The sequence below is a fragment of the Anoplopoma fimbria genome, chromosome 8 (assembly GCF_027596085.1).
Source record: "Anoplopoma fimbria isolate UVic2021 breed Golden Eagle Sablefish chromosome 8, Afim_UVic_2022, whole genome shotgun sequence".
NCBI lineage: Eukaryota > Metazoa > Chordata > Actinopteri > Perciformes > Anoplopomatidae > Anoplopoma > Anoplopoma fimbria.
In genome coordinates, this window is record NC_072456.1 from 24713610 (window position 1) to 24734826 (window position 21217).

The 21217-nt window shown below is 39.6% G+C and overlaps 3 protein-coding genes across 3 annotated transcripts; all 3 read right to left on the minus strand.

Moving 5' to 3' along the window:
• Positions 1-1796: 1796 nt before the first annotated feature.
• faslg (Fas ligand (TNF superfamily, member 6)) lies at positions 1797-4106 on the minus strand. The gene is made up of 4 exons (XM_054603289.1): positions 3767-4106; positions 2793-2835; positions 2643-2702; positions 1797-2547 (listed from the first exon to the last, which is right to left on the minus strand). Exons 1-4 carry the CDS (start codon positions 4097-4099, stop codon positions 2129-2131), a joined length of 855 nt encoding a protein of 284 aa, XP_054459264.1. The 5' UTR covers positions 4100-4106; the 3' UTR covers positions 1797-2128.
• A 1722-nt stretch (positions 4107-5828) lies between these two features.
• si:dkey-86e18.1 (uncharacterized protein LOC557342 homolog) lies at positions 5829-9852 on the minus strand. The gene is made up of 5 exons (XM_054603363.1): positions 9762-9852; positions 8505-8545; positions 8347-8421; positions 8066-8255; positions 5829-6580 (listed from the first exon to the last, which is right to left on the minus strand). The coding sequence occupies exons 1-5, from the start codon at positions 9835-9837 to the stop codon at positions 6018-6020; spliced, it is 945 nt and encodes a 314-aa protein (XP_054459338.1). The 5' UTR covers positions 9838-9852; the 3' UTR covers positions 5829-6017.
• Positions 9853-13614: 3762 nt separating this feature from the next.
• caiap (CARD- and ANK-containing Inflammasome Adaptor Protein) lies at positions 13615-18594 on the minus strand. Its single transcript, XM_054603031.1, has 4 exons — positions 17412-18594; positions 16118-16301; positions 14449-14671; positions 13615-14367 (listed from the first exon to the last, which is right to left on the minus strand). The coding sequence occupies exons 1-4, from the start codon at positions 18592-18594 to the stop codon at positions 13615-13617; spliced, it is 2343 nt and encodes a 780-aa protein (XP_054459006.1).
• Between the last annotated feature and the right edge of the window lie 2623 nt (positions 18595-21217).

The window sequence follows — 21217 nt, forward strand, 5'->3', positions numbered from 1 at the left end:
TGCTTTATGTGATGGCTTTATGAGATATTGTGTCTTCTATTTGGCGGATAAGGAAGCTTGAGGTACACAGTTATCTCTCAAATCTCAAATTAAGCTATGTGTGGGTTTTAAACTTGCTCAGTAAACTGCTTTGCAACATTTGCTCTGGCCTTCAAATACAACAGAATTTATGAAATGTTGTGCAAACAGGGTCATAAAATAATTGGATTTACTGTTCAAAGCTCAGTAAATACATTGCTGTTTAAACATGGAGGGATGGAAGGAAAAAAGAAGTAGCACCAAAATGATAAATGGAACTTTAATGAGCTCACTAATGTTACTCACATGGGAATTTGCACATTTCATCCTGGTACAGAGCCCCATATTCCTAGCCTTTAGAAACTCTTTAAATTTGATCTTATTTAGATCCAGATAAGAGGATCAGGCAGCCTTATCTGATTCCAACATGTTCGACAATGACATGTTTCAGGACCGATGAAAAGCCCTAAACTACGGTAGCCCTAAACTACGGTAGCCCTGAACAACAAAAGTCCTAAAATACAAGAGCCCTACACTATGAAAACTGAAAAAAACCGAAAAAAAAGACATAGTTAAAAGGTTTGAATCATGGTCGTTTTGGGCTTCCGTAGGGAAGCAGATACATGTTTTTACAACTCCCGTTTGAGTCTACAGAGGTTGAGGGTTTCCACGTCAAAAGTGAGATTTTGGGGGCTTTGAAACAGCCAGTATTGTGATGAGTAAAAAGTGATGATTGGAACAAGATGCAACCACAGAAGTCTGTTGATTCCAGAGTTATCTTAATGAAGATGCTGACTTAAACCTTGAACACCCTCAAATATGTGGTGCTACTCATCCAGGGTGTCAAGTAAACCTGCATCCAGAAGTGGGCTTTAGGAAACAGAACAGAAACCCTTCACACCATTGATTATTTTTGTGAAATGTTGCTTATTTGTTTTGCTCATTTGCATCCCGAAGTGATCACAAAGATGAAAAATGAAGGGAGAGGATCCTCTTGCTCAACTTCACAATATCACCTCATGAAACAACTTGTTGCATAATCAGTATTGTAATAATCCCCCAAAAAAGTATTGTTCTGTTGCTCAGTAACCACGGAGATTACGCGAGTAATTTGTGGTTTAGCCCAAAATGACAGAAAAACATTAATATGTCACCTGCACACCAGGTCTGGAGAAAGACATGAACATATGTGAGGTAAGAAGTGAGCCACGTGGATTAAAAGAAGCACAAACTCTTTTAAAGAAAGTCGACTTCCACAGAAGTGAGACCCTCGTGATATTCACACAGGAAGGAAACAGACGTCAAACCAGCCACCGTTCGGTCCCCTCCTCTGTGCCCAAGCCTGCACATCGCCTCGCACTGTACTAACATGAATGTTTGTGGTGTACTGAGACAGAACAGCACAATGAGGGTGTTAAACTGCAACGATGCAAATGCACCGTGGTCTGTAAGCTAAATTATTAACTTTAAAAAATCAAAACAAGAAAATGATTCTTGTTCCTTACATTTCTGCTTCTTTGGAGTGTATAACTGTTTTTTTCACAGTACAAACCTGCCTGTTTTTTTAGACTTCTGCTGTACCTCAGTGGAATATATGGAAATCAAGTCCACCATCAGGAGAAACACCACTTGAGAAACCACCATTTGAGTCGGTGTACTTATCTAAATACTTTCCAGTGGTCATGACCAAAACTGGTGTGGGTGTTCCTTACATGCTCAGACACAAAACACTGTTCATGAATATCAACTTAAATTAAATCTTTATTCATTTCTATCCTTGTACACACATTAAGACCAGATCAGACCCCAATCCAACCATAAAATAAATATTTAAAAATGCTACAACTAAATCAGTTTGTTAGTGTTTACTGACTCTATCTACATTTTATTTTACATTTGTTTTATGCATGTGTCTGGAACTTCAATTAATTTCACCCCCAATTCTTAAAGCTGGCAATGAAGAGGGTTTTTAACGTTGCAGACCATTTCACAACATGCTATTCATTGCAATTATATTGTATAGTACTCACACAATAATTCAGTAAGCTTCAGAGACATTCTGGGCGGCTTTCACATGAGCATCATTACTACTTTATAACACACAAGGCCTTCAGATCTTGTAGAGACCGAAGAAGTTGGCATAATGTGCATGACTAAGATAATGCGGGTGCGATACATTCACAAAAACTCTGTCGGATTTCTCCAGCTGAAGGGCGGAGGCGAGGTAACTCTCTGTGGTCCAGGCGTGCCCCCGCTGTTGAGAACAGAAACCCGCTCTGTTGGCCTCCATCAAGGTCATAGGTAAGGTTCGCCCGGCTCTCCTCACGAACATGGAGTGGACGAACGAGGACGAGGGCGAACAGTCCTTGAAGATCATCTCCACCCGCGAGTAGACGTGGTAGAGTCCGCTCTCGTTCAGTTGTAGGCCGCCGTCTTTGAACCTGTACTCCACCGACCCCGAGGTGAACGCCCGGCCCACCAGAGACTCCCATCGCAAAGTCTTAGGGAATTGTTCTTTTTCTACCCGCCCTGCAAGAGAGGAGAAAAGGGATGTCACCTCTTTCATTCAGATGCAGGATAGAGTATCAAGAGTATAAGTTAGATTTTTATTATCTGAATGTTACCTATCAGGTGTGCTGCAGGTCTGTCCTTTTTCTCTTCTTTGTTCATCTCAGGTTCCTGACCTGAAACAACCACATAAGAGTCACATCTCCAGTTCTTTGACTTCATTGGGGAACAATTCAAGTGTAGTGAGAACGGTGTTTATATTTTACCTATTTGTTTCTGATACCCATTAAACTCAGTCACGGCCGTAACCTTCAAAAGAGAAACAGAGAAATCTCATTACCACATCACACAGACACTCGCTTTCTTCTAGAAGCCCTCACAGAGCACATCAGAGGGAGGAAATCCTGTCTCTCTGGTCCGATGACCACGGATGGAACGATTGAGTCCCTGGTTTGCATTTTTTAAATGTCAAAGCAGAATGTGAGGTAAATTAACTCTTCAAAATTATGGCATGGTAAAAAGCTAATTATTAAAACTTTGCAGTGTTAACTTTCCAGCTGTGTTTTCCACTCTCCCACCTTACACCTCCCGATCACCTCCTCTTCTTTGCAAAGGCGAGAGAAGTCACATCTTTTTTTTACGTGCAGCATTTGTCCCCATTAACACCAACACTAACCAGAGATATTCTACCCAAAGTAATACTATTAATATTGACATTATTTCGTGGCAGCCATTAGTCAATTATTACTTCATTGCTTATTTTGCAAAAAGCATGGCTGCAACTAACGATTATGTTCAATGTCTATTAATCTGTTGATTATTCTCTCAATTAAAGAAGTAGTAAAGTCCTCAAATGTGTTGTTTTGTCCATGACAAAAAGGTATTTAGTTTACTGTCATAGAGGAGTAAATATATATATTATAAATATAAATATATTCACATTTATGAATCTTAGAATTTTACCTTTTTTTTGTTAAAAAATTACTCAAACCTATTAATTATCCAAAAACGTTGGTGATTAATTTAATAGTTGACAAATACTCAATTAATCTTTGCAGCTCTAGTGGAGAAACATCACTTCTCTAACTCTTGACCTTTTCATCTACACACTGCAGTCACATTCTACAACCTCAAAACTATTTATCTCCACAAACTTCTGCAGTTATTATTATTATTATTATCTTCTTATCCCAGAACAAATCCCTCTCTGTGCTCTCTTCCATATGCATCCCATCCTCACCTTTCTCATCTCTCTCAGCTCTGCCTGCATGCAGTTGATCTGGTAGGCTTCAAACCCCAGGGCCACAAACACCAACAGGAATAGCATCAGCACGATGAGGGCCAGTCCGGGGCTGACTCCCATCCAGCCCCGACTCTTCCCACGGCCCCTCTCCCTCTCCTGGGCCGGCGGGAAGGTCCAGCAGGGCACAATGTTCTGCTGCTTTGTGGAGTGCTGCGGGCTGCCGTCGCCGCCGCCGCCGCCATCCACGAGGTACACCTTTGGGAACGGGTAGTTTTGGTGGTTATGGCTCATGGTGCAGGTGCTATAGTTAGACAAGTTGTGTGTGTGCATCTGATGCCTCTGCATGAAGGAGGTGTGTAGTTTTGTCTGAGAACCTCTTTAAAAAACTTCAGCTGTCAATGCATTCGCCTCCCACAAACCCCTCCCACCCTGAGTGGGAACTTACACAAACCAAGAAACCTTCAACTCATCTATCTCCACCGTGCTGCATAGTATCAAGAAGTACTTTCTGCATGATATTAGCATAAACTACAAAACTTTATCGAGCTTTATCACACAGTTTGGGTCTTTCGTGTGCTTTTTTGTTCAACTTTTACACTGTGCATTTAAAAAAAACTGCAGTGCTGTCTGAAGAGAAAGGAAGCTAGAGGTTTCAGATGACCCCCACCTCACTAACCACCATCAAGGCATCGTCAGAAGAGACCTTTTCATAAATTACAAGAAAGGAAAGATTACGAAACCACAAACACAGTCCCCCCTACCAAGCATTTTCTATGCAATGAAACAGGTTGTTTAGCAGGTGACATACTTTGTAATTTCCTCTCAGGTGTGTCACATCTGAACCATGCCCTGAATCTGAATATGTATCTAAAAAAAAAAGCATTATTAAGAGTAGTATTATCATCGTGTTATCTGTCTTTATGAGGCTTAGCGTGTTAGTAAACAGTGATACAGCAGTTTCAGTAGCACACAGCGTATTCTTGGTGGGAAGATGCTGCTGCCACATGAAAAGGCTCATTCGTCTCAGCGTTGGCTTTTAGTACTTTTGAAAAAGCCGGTAGCGAGAGACAGCGACTCTTTACGGAGGTGAGAATTAACCCCAACCAATACCTCACAGATGAGCTTACAGGAAAGCTGAGCACGCATACACCGCGCTCCTCCTCTCTGCTCAGCGAGGGGTTAATACCGCTGTGGTCTTTCTGCCAGTTTAGGGTTCGTTTCGTAGGATACAGAGCTATTACTCTGCTCCTCCACTGTGGTTGCAACAGTTTCCATTAGACATCATTCCTGTTAATCTATATAACCTAGTTGCATTGATTAATTTGCATCATTTTCTAACTTCAACAATGACACTCATTCTAAGAATCAAACAGCAGGAGGTTTCTGCATCATTGCTGTCTCATACAGGCCTACGCTAAAACTCTGTCTGCTTTGTCATGATTTACATCACTTCAATCTTGGATATTGTGTCAAAGTAAATTTTGTGTTTTTTTGCGTCTATTCTTGTACCTGCAAACAGAAGCTCTCAGGCCTCTGCTCTGTCCACTGTTGCACAAGTTTCGTTTCATTTCCTCTTTCAAGGGCCCCTGCAGAGTCTTAAAGGGAAACCCATCTTGCAGTGTGTGAACACAGAGCTCCAACTAAAAGGGTAACCACGTCAAACTCAACCATAAACTGCACAGAGTGTGTGCAGTCTACGAGCTGATGACTCGGTTTCCCAGAAGTGTAATGCGGTCCTCGCAGCAGCAGCAGCAGGGGCGGCGGCACTGGGTGGGTTAAGCGGGAGGGTAGCGTTGTGGGGTCTAACCAGGTCGTTTTTTGTTAATGCTGCTGTTCCAGTTCGCACAACGAGACAAGGAGACTAAAATGAATCACTGAATCAGCAAGTATCTCTGTCAGTTACTGTCGGTTTATCACGCAGTCTCCCTCCTCTCTGCTGCATAATGGAGATCGATGTGGTTGCGATGACTGATTGCACAAATGGAGTAGCGCCTGAAAATTGCAATGAATTTGTCAACCTGAAATGCATGACATTACTCATGCACACATACCTTTTCCCTTACGCAGGACTTTAATATTCAGCTTTTCTGCATTCCATTTTTACCATCAACATATTGTGATCCACAGTCCTCATGTTATACTACATTACATTACATTACAGTCATTTAGCAGACGCTTCCAAAGCGACTGACAGTCGTGTAGAAAGTGTAGAAAGATATGGATCATTAATTTCACGATTACAAAAACATCATGTGTCCTCATCAGAGGAAGAGTAACAGTCTAGTCCCAGGACATGACCGGTCCTCTCCTCCGTTGTCCCGGTGTTGGGTGACTTCCCAGGTATCCTTTCTGCTGCTTGACAGTCCGAATTACAATCTTTGACGAGACTTTTCTGCCCAACGACAGATCTCATCGTTTCGCCGTCATCATTCTGTGTGTCTCTGCTCTGGGTTGAAAATAATGAAGCGTTACTCAGGTTTGGCAAGCCGGCCTGCAGAACCCGGGCCAGGCTCTGTGTTTGAGAAGAGCTTTGCTGAAGTGGCGGTCCTCTGAACGCAGCAGCGGCCACCGCCAGCCTCATGTGGTCAAAGGAGAGGGGCTGGTCCTGGTCTGCACAGACGGCGTCTGAGGTTTCTGAGTTTGGGTCGGTGGGGACAGGGGTTTGAAACCGGCTCTGCGAATGACTGACAGGTGACTTTCTCTCCGGGGCTGAGGGTTTGTGACATCCTGTCCAACTGCTGGCCGAGTCACTCTCACCTTCACTCAACTGACTGCTACTGTCATGTGACTCGCAGGGCCGAGGGTGTTTATCTGTGAATGAGAGTGAAGATACAAAGAGGGATGAAAGATTAGCTAATTCTGTCTGTAATGAATTGCTCACCCAAAATGAAATTCAGTCAGAAAAAAAGGATATTAAGACGAGTGATAGCAAACAAAGGTTATACAGTATACAGTCAATATTGATATCACAATTATTTAACATGATTACTCATTAACTTTTAAAGCATTATGCATTTAGAAGGAACAATTAGAAGCCTACATTTTACAGTTAAATGCATCGACCTGGATCACTTTGAGAGCAACACTAAGAGGTTAGAGGTTAAAAGAAAAGTTTGATCTTGTAAACAATTTAATCATAAATCATACATTGGTTGCATAAATATGATCGGTGATAACAGGGCAAAAAAGTCACACCTAGAAAACAAAGTCAACGAGGCGAGGTTCGTGTTTCATAGAGGACAAGGTCAGAACTATTTATAACACAAAACCGAACTAGAGCATCATTACCGAATGCGAGCAATAACCATTTAATCTCCATAACCTTGTCTACGTAATAGTTGGAAGCCAAAATTGTATTTGAATATAAAATGCAGATTAATTGCACAGACCTACACTGAGGTATTTAATGTATTAAATGTACAAAATATACAGTTTTTCATAAGATAAAGACGACACCACAGCAGGAGGCCTGATTGCTGCACCCCATTCAAAATGATACGCTACATGGGTTACGGTTACGGTTAACCCCTAACCCCTAACCCTGTGCAATACATTACACATTACACTGTGCAATAATAGTTAAAAAAGTTAAAAATAGTTAAAATAGTTGTTGTTTTTTTCTCTGTCTGTAAATATAATATTTCAGTTATTGTTGTTTTTTCTACTGTTTTTTTTATTTTTATTGCTTATTTATAATACTTGTTTTATTTTATTTTTATTGCTTATTTATAATACTTGTTTTATTTTATTTTTATTTTTATTTTTTATTTTTTATTTTTAGCTTGTCTTCTTCTACTATGTCTCTTGTGTGCACTTTACGCTACGCTGTTGTAAGTCTGCAAATTTCCCCGCTGCGGGACTAATAAAGGATTATCTTATCTTATCTTATCTTATCTTATCTTATCTTATCTTATCTTATCTTATCTAACCCTAACACAAACACATAATAAATTGGACACCAAATCTGCAATTGATAGTGTGAATATTAAATTAAATTTGACTTAAAGGTGATATGTATGTTTGGCTCCTTAAATGTGAACATAAAGTGTAACTGTAAATTCCAACATTCACATTTCTTTCTACCTCTTCGTTGGGATATTCAGCCATGGTAAACTTGGTCAAATCTCTGACAAAAATCTGTGCTGTCCTGACAAACAACCCTTAGCTTTGTCTTAGCTAAAAAAAATTGAATGAACTATTCTTTTAATGAGTCAAAACCTGATGATGATTAAAAATCTAACTTATAAGAGCACAAACTCTGTACTGTATGTGAGAGATTAGCTTTAACACACTCACCGATACTTGGAGACTCCTGTGTGTCTGCTCTTCTTTTGCAGTATGCTCGAGGAGTCCACGGCTTATGTTTGCAGGCGGGGTCAAGAACTCGTAGTTTGGTGATGAATCTTTTGTACTCTTTCTCCAAAGCCTCCATGTGCAGCTGGAACTCGGCTATCTTCCTCTCTGGGTAATGAGACAGCTGTGATTGCTGAGAGGGAAAATACAAAAACAGATATTTACCTTTAGACACAAATCTTCTCTGTGGAATCCATTTTACACATTATTAACAATTCACTCACCTGCAAATAATACTCTATTTCTTTCTTGATGCTGGGGATCCACTTTTTCACAGCGGAGGTTGAATTAAGAGTAGACTGCAAAAGAAAACGGATGGCTTAAACAAACTATTCAAGTGAAGCGTAACGATTTCCAGTGTTATTCAATACTTCTTCATTACCAGCTTGGGTCTCCGCTCATGTACATCCTTGAGGCGTCCCTCTGTAAATTATATATTGAGAGAAAACATTAGTTTAGGTGCCTTATAGAGCTCAGTATTTACTCTGAGCAACAAGGTGAATTTTTAGAAACCAAAAGCATGGATGAGCTCTAACACAGAGAATAGCGTCAATGCTACACTAGACATGTTTCTACAAAACATTAAATACATTTGAAACTGTTTATGATAGAGACTAGGTTTAAACTGTGTCTGAACCTTTAGATTTTCAGCTTGTATGTCTGTTCTCTGTTTATTTTCATGGCAAAATGTGGTACTGCTGACACCCACTGTAGTGAGAACCACCACAGAGGCAGTTTTGAGTACTTTTTCTGTCTGTCCGTCTTTGGACAGATGTTGATCCTGCAATAGGGTCGCAACCGTGCAAGATGCAGTCATGAAACTTTAAAAGATGTGTACCACTTTGGTGGCACAAATATTTACAGGTGTGCAGTTGAGGTCAAAATGAAGGGAAACAGCGCAGGAAGTAGGAAGGAACTGGTGGAACCACTGTGACAATTTGGTGTTTGGTTGAAAAGAAAACTCCAATTAATGGCTGAAGCTTACTGAGGAAAAAGGTGTGTTGGCCCCACTTTTCAAACACCAAAATACATATGTTCACATTGATATCAAAAACAAAAAGTTGACTAAGGGGTAGTAGTTCAACACATTTTCAATATATGTGTTTTTTAAATGTCAAATATGGTATACTCACACAAAGGTAATACAAGAAGTACTACCCTGAGCCTTCCACTGAGCACTTATTGTATTAGTTTGTTGCACTTATTGTATTCGTATTAGTCTGTTGCACTTATTGTATTCATATTAGTCTGTTGCACTTATTGTATTGGTATTAGTTTGTTTCTGTACTTTTTGCTCTGGTTTATGCTCTTAGATGCTTGTTTAAGAAAGGAGATGCACTTATGACTTCTGGTGACTAGTAGTTCTCTTGAATACCTATGTTGAATACACTTATTGTCAGTCTCTTTGGATGAAAGCGTCTGCTAAATGACTGTAATGTAAAGGTAATGCATGATGGGTAATTAGCAATACACCTGAGAGAAAGGGCAGGTTCTTGTGAATCATGATGTATAACACTTAATAGTGACTGAAAGAACAAACTCAGAATAAATACAAACCCTTACTTATCTTATTCCCTTCATTTAAACCAGACTAATTAAAGTATTGGTATCAGTAGTAGTCATGTCTGCCAGCTGTTACCTTCTCTCTCTTTCTGCAGCCACAGTCTGTTCAGCTTCCCTTGTTGTTTCTCCACGTTTCTCGCCATTTTGGTCATGTGACGTGTAGTGGCCGTCACATGACACGCAGGAGAGGAACTCCCTACGTCACAGCAATATGAAGAACACAAAACACATCATGATGTTTGTAGATGATAATAATCTGTTTGTGAAATGTATTTTAAGGTTCATCACAAAATCGAAAATAATATAAATACATTTGTTAAGTTAAGCATTCATATATGTAAAAAGATCATTATATGTTATTATTATTATTAAATATATAAATTAATTAAATTAATGAATTAAATATACCAGTCAAAACCTTCTCATTCAATGGTTTATCCATATTTTTATTTCTTATTTTTTTCTACATTGTAGATTAATATTGAAGACATCCAAACTATGAAGGAACACATATGGAATTATGTGGTAAACAAACAAATGCTCAACAAACCAGAATATGTTTTATATTTTACATTCTTCAAAGTAGTTGAATGAGAAGGTGTGTCCAAACTTTTGACTGGTACTGTATATATAATAATAATGAATAATAGTGTTTTTAAATTTTTTTGTTATTGACAAATGTGTTTTTCTGTTCCTCTGGTTTGCAGAAATGACATGAAGCAATTATAAAAAGGAAAATTTTATTTAATATGCAATTAAAATATGTTGAACTGACCAAAATCATAGTCATAGATTTGTTTCTTTGAAAGATGAACAGGTGAAGGTCACATGATCAGCTCGTATTTCACCTGCAGTCAGTTGAACAGCCTGCAGACTAGTGATAACAAAAGCATGAAAAAGAAAATAGTTCTAGAAATACTGAAATTCGCAAGTTGAAATCGACACAACGTATGGATTTTGTGGACGCAACGTTTGAAATGTTCACGCAGAGAAATGAAATCACATACATTCATCACATTCACTCCTGTGTGACATACCTCAGGTGGGGATCGAACCCACGTCCAGATGTTGAAAGACCACATGCTTAACCACTTGACCATCCCCAGGATGGTTCGACCTAAAGATCAAAAGAGAAAAAGAAGATCAGACTGAAGTTGCAGAAACTTCACCTTCATCAACCTGGTGCACAAACTGAAACCTGTTCCCCTTGACACCTGTTCATATTGAAACCTGTTCAAACTGAAACCTGTTCACACTGAATACTGTTCACACTGAAAACTGTTCACACTTAAACCCATAATAGGAAAGATAAGATTGGCTCAAATTAAAAGCCATTAAAAAAGTTTCTAAGGGTCAAAAAAAAAAAACATAAGAGATGATCAAACCCCTTTAATATATTGTTATACATTTATTCATTTATTAAATGACCGGAACTCTGACATGAAGACCTGCAAATGTAGAGCAGCCGTCTGCATTTTCAGTAGATTGAAAATTTCAAAAAATCTGCCATGGTCTTCACAGCTCAACTGGTATGGTACCTGCATCATGTTCTGAAGGTTGGAGGTTCAAATCTTTCTTTCTGTTAACCCTCAGAGGGCTGTTTTTCATAAGATGTCTCTTATTGTGAAAAGCCTGTCAAGACACAGACTTTCAATAGGCCCACTACCTCTCTTATATAGAAACAAGACACAAAGACTTTATGATTCTCTTTTTGTTTTGTGTCTTTTTGTATGCTTTATATATTTCTTTGTGGTCGTTTTGAGTCTCTTCTTTGTTGGAAATGTCTCTTTAAATTATATTTTGTAGGTGAAGTCCAGGGGGGGCTGCTGATATTTTGGGCCCCTGGTCCCGTTTAGTCTTCCATCCAAGGCTGAAATGTCTCAGAGCTGCAGAGGAGTTTGAACCTGTTATTGATGGAGCTCACACTGATGTTTTTGGGAATGCTTGGTTCCGTTGTTTAAGAGGTAAAAACTTACAAATATAAATGTCAAAAGCCAGAAAACATTGGTTTATTTTATTTTGATATGATCTTCCTCTTGGATCAGAAAATGGAGTGACAGCTTGACAAACAATGTTGATATAGTGGACATATTCTAAACTTTACCAACACATTTTAAAATAACAAAAAAATAACAAAAAACATTGGATCGTAAAGTTAGTTAAAATAAGTTTAAAAATAAACATTAAAAGACACATTATCATTATTCAATCTTTAAATTATAAATAAACTGAATTATTTTGAAATAGTTACATCATTTTTAGCCATAATAATTTGAGTCATAATTTTATAAAACATTTTTTATCCTTTATCACAAAAATAATTTTAGTGCTTTAAATGACCATTTTTTAAAAACACTTTATAATCTCAAAAATCTCTTCTGTGATAATTTAAGGGAGACCACTGAGGTGTATTTTCATGCCACTCTCCTGCGTCTATACGATGGAATCTGACAGCAAGTCAACATTAAAGATCAGGTTTTTTACATTAAAGTTGCCTTCAGGTTTTGGGATTTCACTAAGATACTTATATACAATCTGCTACTGGTCAACATTTTTGGCATTAGTTAAAAACGTGTTTTAATATATTGTTGTGACAAAGCATTTTCTGATGCAACGGTATTGATTAATCACAAAAGCAACACTATGGAAAAGTAGTGAGGAGCGATGGTAAGAATTACAAAGAACTGCAAAATGTTGCGTAAGTGAGAAAACACAAAACCAGAAGAAGAAAAAAAATCCCACCATAGCCTCCATTGGTTGTGGTTTTGCTGTCATTACCTGCCATTTCTTTTAACATTCATACAGGAAGAAACAGATCACATGGCAGATGTGAATCACTAGCCGTGATCCACATCGACCTAGAATCATCCAGCACTGATAACATCTTTGCAGATCTTTTGTCAGTAAATGGTGCAATGCAGAATGAAACGTCAAACAATTAAGTTGAATAAATTAAAATGGAAAACAAAGTATGTCTACATGTTATTTGTTTCGCTGTGGCTGATTTACATTAAGAGCACATGTTTCTGGCTTGAAATATAGCAATGACCCAAATAGAGAAAATTCTTCTTTCATGGAGGTCTAGTTTTTTTTTTCATTTGGTGCAGTGTTGAAAAAACAACTTTATTAGCACTGAGAGTGTCCGACATGTGACATATTTGCTTCGTAACCAAATAACCAATAAAAGCCCTCAACAACCCACTGTTGCAGTTTATGCTAATGCCCAAAAAAGGATTACAGGATATCATGCTTTTATTTCTGTATTATTAGATTTGCTTCTTTTGCTTAATTATGCACACAAAAAACATGTCTTCAATATCTTTCACTGGATATGATGCAAGGTTTGGGATATGCTTTACTCATAGATAAAATAATAGTATCATTAAAGTAACTGAGAAACATTTAACAGGTTATGTATAACTCTCAATTTGATACAGATGCCTGTATATATGAACTTTACAAGCAAACCAGATCATCAGCCAGAAGATTGGCTATTTCTATTTTATTCTTTCGTCATTGCATCTGATTCCTCGCAAAATCAGACAAAACTTTTTATGGCATGCAGGTTCACCAGAAACTCTTCAGCTCAGGCCCATTCGGCGGATAAACCCAGATCCGATTCTGCTGCTACCTTCGACCAACTCAACTGGAAGCCAACACCGACACACACACTGCTGGAGATCCAGTCCGTATTGCTGGGTCAGTAAGAGGGAAGGGAGGCACGGGAGAACCAGAACCAGGACAGAGCGGGGCAGACTGTCAGACCCTGCTAATGTAAAATAAGAGGTTTTCTTAAGGGACTATGGTGCTGGAAGACACTACCGCTGTCCACAGTGACTGCCAAAACACGAAATAAAAGCTCCCCGTAGCAGCTTTAAACAGATTTTTTGAATTTTTCTGCCGCTTTTTCTGTCGTAACTTCTCTCCATTTATTTGATAAGAAACATCTTTCTCATGAGGAAAGTAGCAATGCTCTCATGTTCAGGTGTGCCTCCACTCTCTGCCACCTGCAGAGGTGTCTTCCCCACATTATTGGTCGCCTGCAGATTCGCCTTCTTCTGCTGCCGCCCAATGTTCCCAGTTTGGCCCCAGTTAACGAGCCTCTTCACCACCTCCTGGCGTCCGCCTCGTGCAGCAAAGTGCAGAGGAGTGTCTTTGCTGTGATCCGTGCTGTTGATCTTTGCCCCGGCCTCCAGGAGCAGCGCCGCCACACCGTCGTGGCCCCTCTCAGCTGCAGCATGAAGCGGCGTTCTCCTCCATGTGTTCCTCTCCTCCAACCCTTTGTTGTTGAGTAAGTGCAGAAGAGCTGAAACCACGCCGGTGTGCCCGGACGCTGCAGCGTGATGGAGAGCTGTGGAGCCATCCATGTCTTTAGCGCCTCCCTTTGCCTTGCGGGACAACAGAGAGGTCACGGCATCTACGTTCCCCTCCATGGCGGCCAGGTGGAGGGGAACTTTCTTCTCGTTATCAGTGGTGTTTGGGTTGGCATTGGCCGACAGCAGCAGGTCCACCACACGGCCTCCTTTGTGGGAAGAGGCCGCCCAGTGCAAGGCTGTCCTCCCCAGTCTGTCTTTGACTCCTGGGTCTGCTCCACCCTGAAGAAGCCGGATCACTGGGTCTGCATGGCCCTGCTGACTGGCTAGATGCAGAGGGGTCAGTCCGTCCTGGGCTACTGCATCTACCTAAAGAAATGACACACAACTCCCATTCTCTACAAACATATACAAGAAAATCTTCAATATGAACACTGCTTGGATGGTTACCTGAGCTCCAGCTCTTAACAGCAGATCGACTAATTCTGGCCTGTTGCACTGAGCTGCCAGGTGTAGAGGGGTTTGGGCTTTAGGTCCAGTAATGTTGGGGTCCAATCCTTTATCCAGCAGCGTCTGAACTATGGGCGCACTGCCGCTGAGGACGGCCAGGTGCAACGCTGAGGAGAGGTCGGATAAAGTAGCATCCAGTTTGGCCTGTTTTGCTACTAGAGCTCTGAAATGAAAAGAAGACGGTCACTATTTAAGATACACATATACTTAAAGGTACTTAAAGGTACAAAGGTAAAGGTAGCATTTAGGGGAATCTATTGGCAGGAATGGAATATAATATTAACAAGATATGTTTTCTTCTTTCTTTTATTCACCTGAAAATAAGAAGTGTTGTGTTTTTTTTTACCTTAGAATGAGTGGTTTGTGTCTACATACCGCCATGTTTGTACAGTAACTCAGAATGGACAAACCAAACACTGACTCAATAGTACCATTTGTGTTTTCATGTTGGCCAACGTAGGTTCTTCATATGATGGAAAAGGTTTGAGTTGATACCTTTCCATGAGATGCCAGTAACTCCTACACACTAGGCCTTTAAAGTTATGGTAGTGTAGCCGAGACTTATGTTGCGCCTATACTTTATAGCTTACAGCAGGTAATTGAGTTTAGAAACCTTTTTTGTTATATTTGTTGAAATTCTCATTACTCGTCATGGGAAGTCGTCCTCAAGCTGTTAGATGGACAGCTGTAAATACTTTCAAAAGCCATGTTCCTTGTTTTTGTTCATAATGGTAATTTTGGGGGCGTGGCTTTGGAGGGAGGCCTGAAGATATGAGCACTGAGTCAGTGTTGCCAACTTATTAGCTACTTTCACTGGAAAAGAGTTGTCAACACTGGGCTGGTTTATTTTTAAAAATGTATAGCTTACTGTTGTATTTCCATGTTGCAGACCCTAGCTTTAGTGAACTGGTCAATACAGAAAAAGGACTGACTCAAGTACATATGGACATATTAGCAATTGAGCAACCAAATCATATTGGACACATATAGAGACTTACATAATCAGTAACAAGGCAGAGCTGCTGTAATGGACATATAAAATATGTATGATGAGATATAGGAAGAATAATATGGAGATTACACCCCACATATTTGTGTCATTGTGTATGTGGAATGTGTGTTTAATAATTTATAGATATGTTTATATTCTATGTTCTGTTCTATACCGTGCATGTTATGGTTTGTTGATTGCAAAACATCTGAAGAAAATACAGTACCAGTCAAAAGTTCTCATTCAATGGTTTTTCTTTATTTTTTCTACATTAATATTGAAGACATCCAAACTATGAAGGAACACATATGGAATTATGTGGTAAACAAACAAATGCTCAACAAACCAGAATATGTTTTATATTTTACATTCTTCAAAGTAGTTGAATGAGAAGGTGTGTCCAAACTTTTGACTGGTGCTGTATTTATATCAAAAGCAAAATTTAAAGCCACCACGTATAAAAAATGTCAACCACTGGTGCCCCCTGGTGGCAGTTTAAAATAACACTGAGCAGCTACAAAGTCACTGATACCCATAGCTATCAGATTGTTAATATGAATGTGTAGAGGAGACACGTCATTGTGGTTTAGCAACATTTAGTCGGTGTTGGACATTTACCTGAAGACCTCAGTGTGCCCCAGCTCAGCTGACAGAAGGAGAGGAGTGTAGCCCTGTTGGTCTAACATGTTCACATTCACTCCTCTGTCTATGAGAGCGGTTACCACTCCATCATGGTTCTGTTGAACAGCTGAGAAGAGAACAGAACCCAGGGCCTCTGCACTCAGAGCTCCTCCGGGATTATCTACAGTTTAAACAAGAGAATGTAAAATATGTTATAGTCTAAGGTTTGCATGTTCAAAATCGGCTATTTGAAAGGGTAAGTTAAAAACCCAACATATCATATCAAAACAGGACACATTTACATTAAAAATCTATACAAACTAGAAGTTATATTAAAAGGAGCATCAGGTACTTGGTGTTGAGGACAGAATCAAGGTTAAATGAAAAAATCTCAAATATTTGTTTGCTGGCTTTAGAAAACAAGATATAGTGACAGCTTGTTTGTTTGCAGCTTCCTTCTAACACCTCAAAAAAAGAAAGTCTAATGCATGATCATAAGATATTATCTTATGATGATGAAGCAAACTTGAAGGTCCAGTGTGTAGGATATGGCGCCATCTAGCGACGAGGTTGGGGTTGGTCCTATTTCAGAGCCAGTTGTCGTAACAGTAACGTAGGTTATTGAGAGATTAGCAGAGCCAGTGTGTGTGTAGTGGTAAGCAAGTGGTGAAGCAATAGAGTGAGAAAGCAGCGACAAATTAGCATAGGCGAGGTTAGTTTAGTGGCGAGGATGTCAAGTGAATGTATGATGGAAGTTGCAGTTTGTGCAGAAAAAAATGCAGCTATTTAAGACCAACAGAGGTTTCCAGTGTTGGTTTTTTGGGCCCTGGTGACCAAAACAACTGCGCCCTCCTGTGTGTGGAGCAGAGGCAGGATGGTTTGTCCTTTCAGGGCTACTGTAGAAACATGGCGGCCAGCTCCGTGAAGAAAAAATGCTCTCATTCTAAGGTAAGGCGGCGGCTGTGGCGTAGTGGAGGGCAAGGTAGTTCTCCAATCAGAGGGTCGGTGGTTCGATACCCGGCTTCGGCAGTCGATGTGTCCTTGGGCAAGACACTTAACCCCAAGTTGCTCCTGAAGGCTTGCCATCGGTGTGGACTGGATGATGAATGTTAGTTAGAGTCTGATGGTGGCACCTTGCATGGTAGCCTGTCATCAGTGTGTGAATGGGTGAATGATATGTAATATACTACTGACTGTAAGTCGCTTTGGAGAAAAGCGTCTGCTAAATGACTGACTGTAATGTAATGTAAGGGAAACATCTCATATAAATATGACATGTGTAAAGACTCACCGATAAGCAGGTGGAGAACTGATTCATCATTGAGCTTAACAGCTTCACTTATAACATCATAGTCAACTTCAGCTCCTGCGTTTAGAAGGACAGTCGCCGTCTTCTCATTGTTCCTGGAGACGGCATAAAACAGAGCTGTTTTTTCATGTTTATTTCTGGCGTTGATGGCGGCGCCGCTCTGCAGCAGAGACTCGGCCAGCCTCCAGTCATCTCCAACAGCCGCCATGTGGAGAAACAAGTCCTGAGAAACATGGCTCTCGGACTGCTTGGCCTCCGCCATCACCAGGACTTCCACACAACTCCGATGCTCGTTGTCCGCTGCCAGGTGAACGGGAGTTTTGCCTTGCAGATCCAGAGCGTAGATGGGGGCCCCGGCCTGCACGAGGGCCCCGACTGTCCCGCTGTGACCCCTGCTGGCTGCCCTGTGAAGAGCCGTGTGACCTTTATTATCCTGCAGGTCCAGTCTGGCTCCTTTACGGATCAGGAGCTCGATGACGGCCAGGTGACCCCGCTCAGCAGCCACATGTAAAAGAGTCTCGTTGGAGGAATTGACAGAGTTTATATCGGTGTCCTTTAACAGCTCCTCCAGCAGAACTACTTCCCCGTCTGAAGCGATCATGTGGATCAGATCTTCTGGTTTACTTTGATCTGGTTTATGCTCCTCTGATTTTAAAAGTTGCATTCTTGTTTCTTCCTTTTTAGGGCTTATGGATTTCTTTATTTCCTTGGTTGCAGATACAGAACAAGACTTCTGAGAGACAATCCTATCAGAAGTTTCATCCATCCTCTTCTGGTCTCTCTCCAGCAAATATCCAATCAGCTGTCTCCTGGCATCTCGGATACGTTCATTCACACCACCGGCGTACGTCTTGATTCGCTGGTAGAGGTCGGGTTCTGCCAGCATGAGACACGGGTGGAAGAATATCCGACACGCCCTTTCACCTCGGGCCTCCAGGTGGTCCAGGACCCTGGAGTTTTGATCTTTACGAGTCCCGATGGTCAAGACGATGGATCTCTTTGCTGCCGTCATGACGCCCTCCGTGACCAGAAGATCCAGTAGATCTTCGGTGTGTGAGATCCCGTAAACTAGATCCCTCCTCTTCGCCCGGATTACGTCCACAGCATAGGGGTTTATGTAGGTTGACGCCGCTTGAGCATCAAAACTCTTCAGTATATTCAACATTTTAATTACACTGGGAAAGATTTTCTCAAGCTTTCACACGCAGCAGGTCATTGTTATAACTAGTGTTTCTGTGTGTGTGTGTGTTGTGTGTGTGTGTGTGTGTGTGTGTGTGTGTGTGTGTGTGTGTGTTGTACCTTATTGCTAAGTGCAAACACCCCGCCCTAGCAACAAAATACAGACAGACCTGTCCAGCTTAACCTGTCCTTTGTGAGATTATGTGACCAGTCATATATAATTATCGTAGTTGTGAAAATAAATTTCTTCCGACTTGTCCATGCACAATCCTTATTTTAAACATACTTTTTTAAACAGGTTATGAAACTTTGCTGAGGGAGAGAAAGCCAAAGTTGATTAGAAGGTCATCTGGCCCTATAAACAGATTATGAATCAGCAGAATTTCTCTAGAAAGCAGAGACAGATTCTAACCAACCACATGCCCTTTGACCACAAACTAACAAAATAATAAGAGGACACAAAATCGATCATTGCAACCAGGAGAAAACAGAATATGTGGTCGCTGTTCCAGAGAAATGCACTTCCTCCTACAATGTAAAAACGTTCAACTCTGTAATTCCAGACTTCAATGAGTTTAATGACCTCTCAGAACTATAAATGCACCTATAGGAGAAGCAGACATTGACAATGACACCCATACCCATGATGTGATACTGTGTATATCATTAAAATATATCAGATCTTAATGTGGTTTTCATAGTTATATTACTGTTTTTGTATACTTTTGTATATTGATGCTTTGGAAACATTGTTCTTGATACTTTCATACCAATAAAGCCCTCATTGAATTAATGTTTTAATGATTTAATTGAACCATTATTTAGACAGAATGGCAGGCTAAAAGATTCACACAAGCACCATTAAAAAAATGCAAACGCAAGACTTATAAAACAAAATAGGAAAATATTGAAAGATTTGATTTGAATTCAGACAGATGGAGTGAATGCATGTGTGTTCATGACTCAACGTGTGTGGGTGCAGAAACATTCCACTCCATGCATGACCCCGTTCTGCCCTTTCAAATCACACTTTATTGTTATTAAAGCCAGGGAGATATCTAATAATTAAAACCTAATTTTTCTATGATATTGTGCCATTTTAATTTCACATACAGATATACAAGGTAAAGAGATGATTAATGGTTTGACCTGAACGTATTGTGATGGATGTTACCAGCATTACTGATGGAGACAAACATTTAACAGCCTTGTCTTGTGTCAGTCCCTGAACTAAAAGACCTGTCTCCAATCTTGTGTTTTCATTTTTGGTAATGGAGATACGTCTTTTATTAACATTTTGATTATTGTTTGTGCCTTTAAGCTAACTTTTTACCCATTTAAAGTATCTGAAAAGAGTCTGCAATACACTCAAAACCACAGTGGTGCTTTTATTAGGTTTTATTGAGTGTTTTTTGACTTGCAAAATAAGACTTCGACATGGGGCTTTCTTGATTTACAACAGGACACATGTATCTTTATATAATTGTGTCAAATGGTGGAGGACGTAGCCAAACAATACAACACTTAAAACACACGGTCTGCAGTCAAAATCTTACTTGATGAAAACTGAAAAGTTGTTTTCTAATCAAAATGTATGAGTATTTTTGAGGTGCAGATTGAAACTATAACTGTCAGAATAAATAAAGTGGAATAAAAATAGGCTTTAATATTTTAATCTGGAAAAACAAATTAGTATAAAATGGAAGTATTTAATTAAAAACTACTTTAATATGAATAACAATGGCGAAGTTTAATTACTGATGATGTGCTGCTTGATTATGGTTATTTTGTAGTTTATTTGCATTGTGCATGCTAATTAATGTATTAAATATCATTAATACAGATCTACAGTTAGATATTTGATTTTTATTGCGATTTTTTTATGTTAAAATTTGTATTTATCTATTATTTTTACATTCTATATTGCCTCGTCTCCTTGTCTTTTAATTGCTCCTCACCTCACCTTATAATGTGGAGATTACAGACCCGACTCACTTCCCGGAATCCCCGCCTCCTCTCCGTGACGTAGATCTTCCGAGCGCTCCCTCTCCTTATATGGTAGGGGGAAGGACTCCCCCTTCCGGGAATGACGTCATAATGCCCCAGGTTTGAGAAATCAGAACAGGTTGAAGCAGATTTATGGAGGAATTATAATCATTATTACTTATTATAACAACATAGTACTGTAGTGTAATTGAGTCTTTTTCTTGTGTGGGCAAAGCTATTATCTGCTTTGTTAAAGAGTTGATATGGCAATTATTATTATTAACAATAACAATAGTAATAATAACAATCATAATAAAAGTAATAATATTTTATTTGGACCTCATAAACAAATGAGAGTAACTCCACCTCGAAACATTAACTTTATTAATTTATTTTTAATTTAATTGTATAGATATGATAATGGATATTGAATTACCCTCATGAAATTAGATTTTATTTATGATTTTTTTTAATTAAGCATTACAATTCAAACAGCTGGATTAGCTGCTTTATGCACCAAACCATGTTGTGAAAATATTCATTTAAAAAGAAAAAATATATATAAAATAACAAACAAACAAAAAGAAGTATCACGTCATCCTTCACGTTAAAAACCTGTCCTG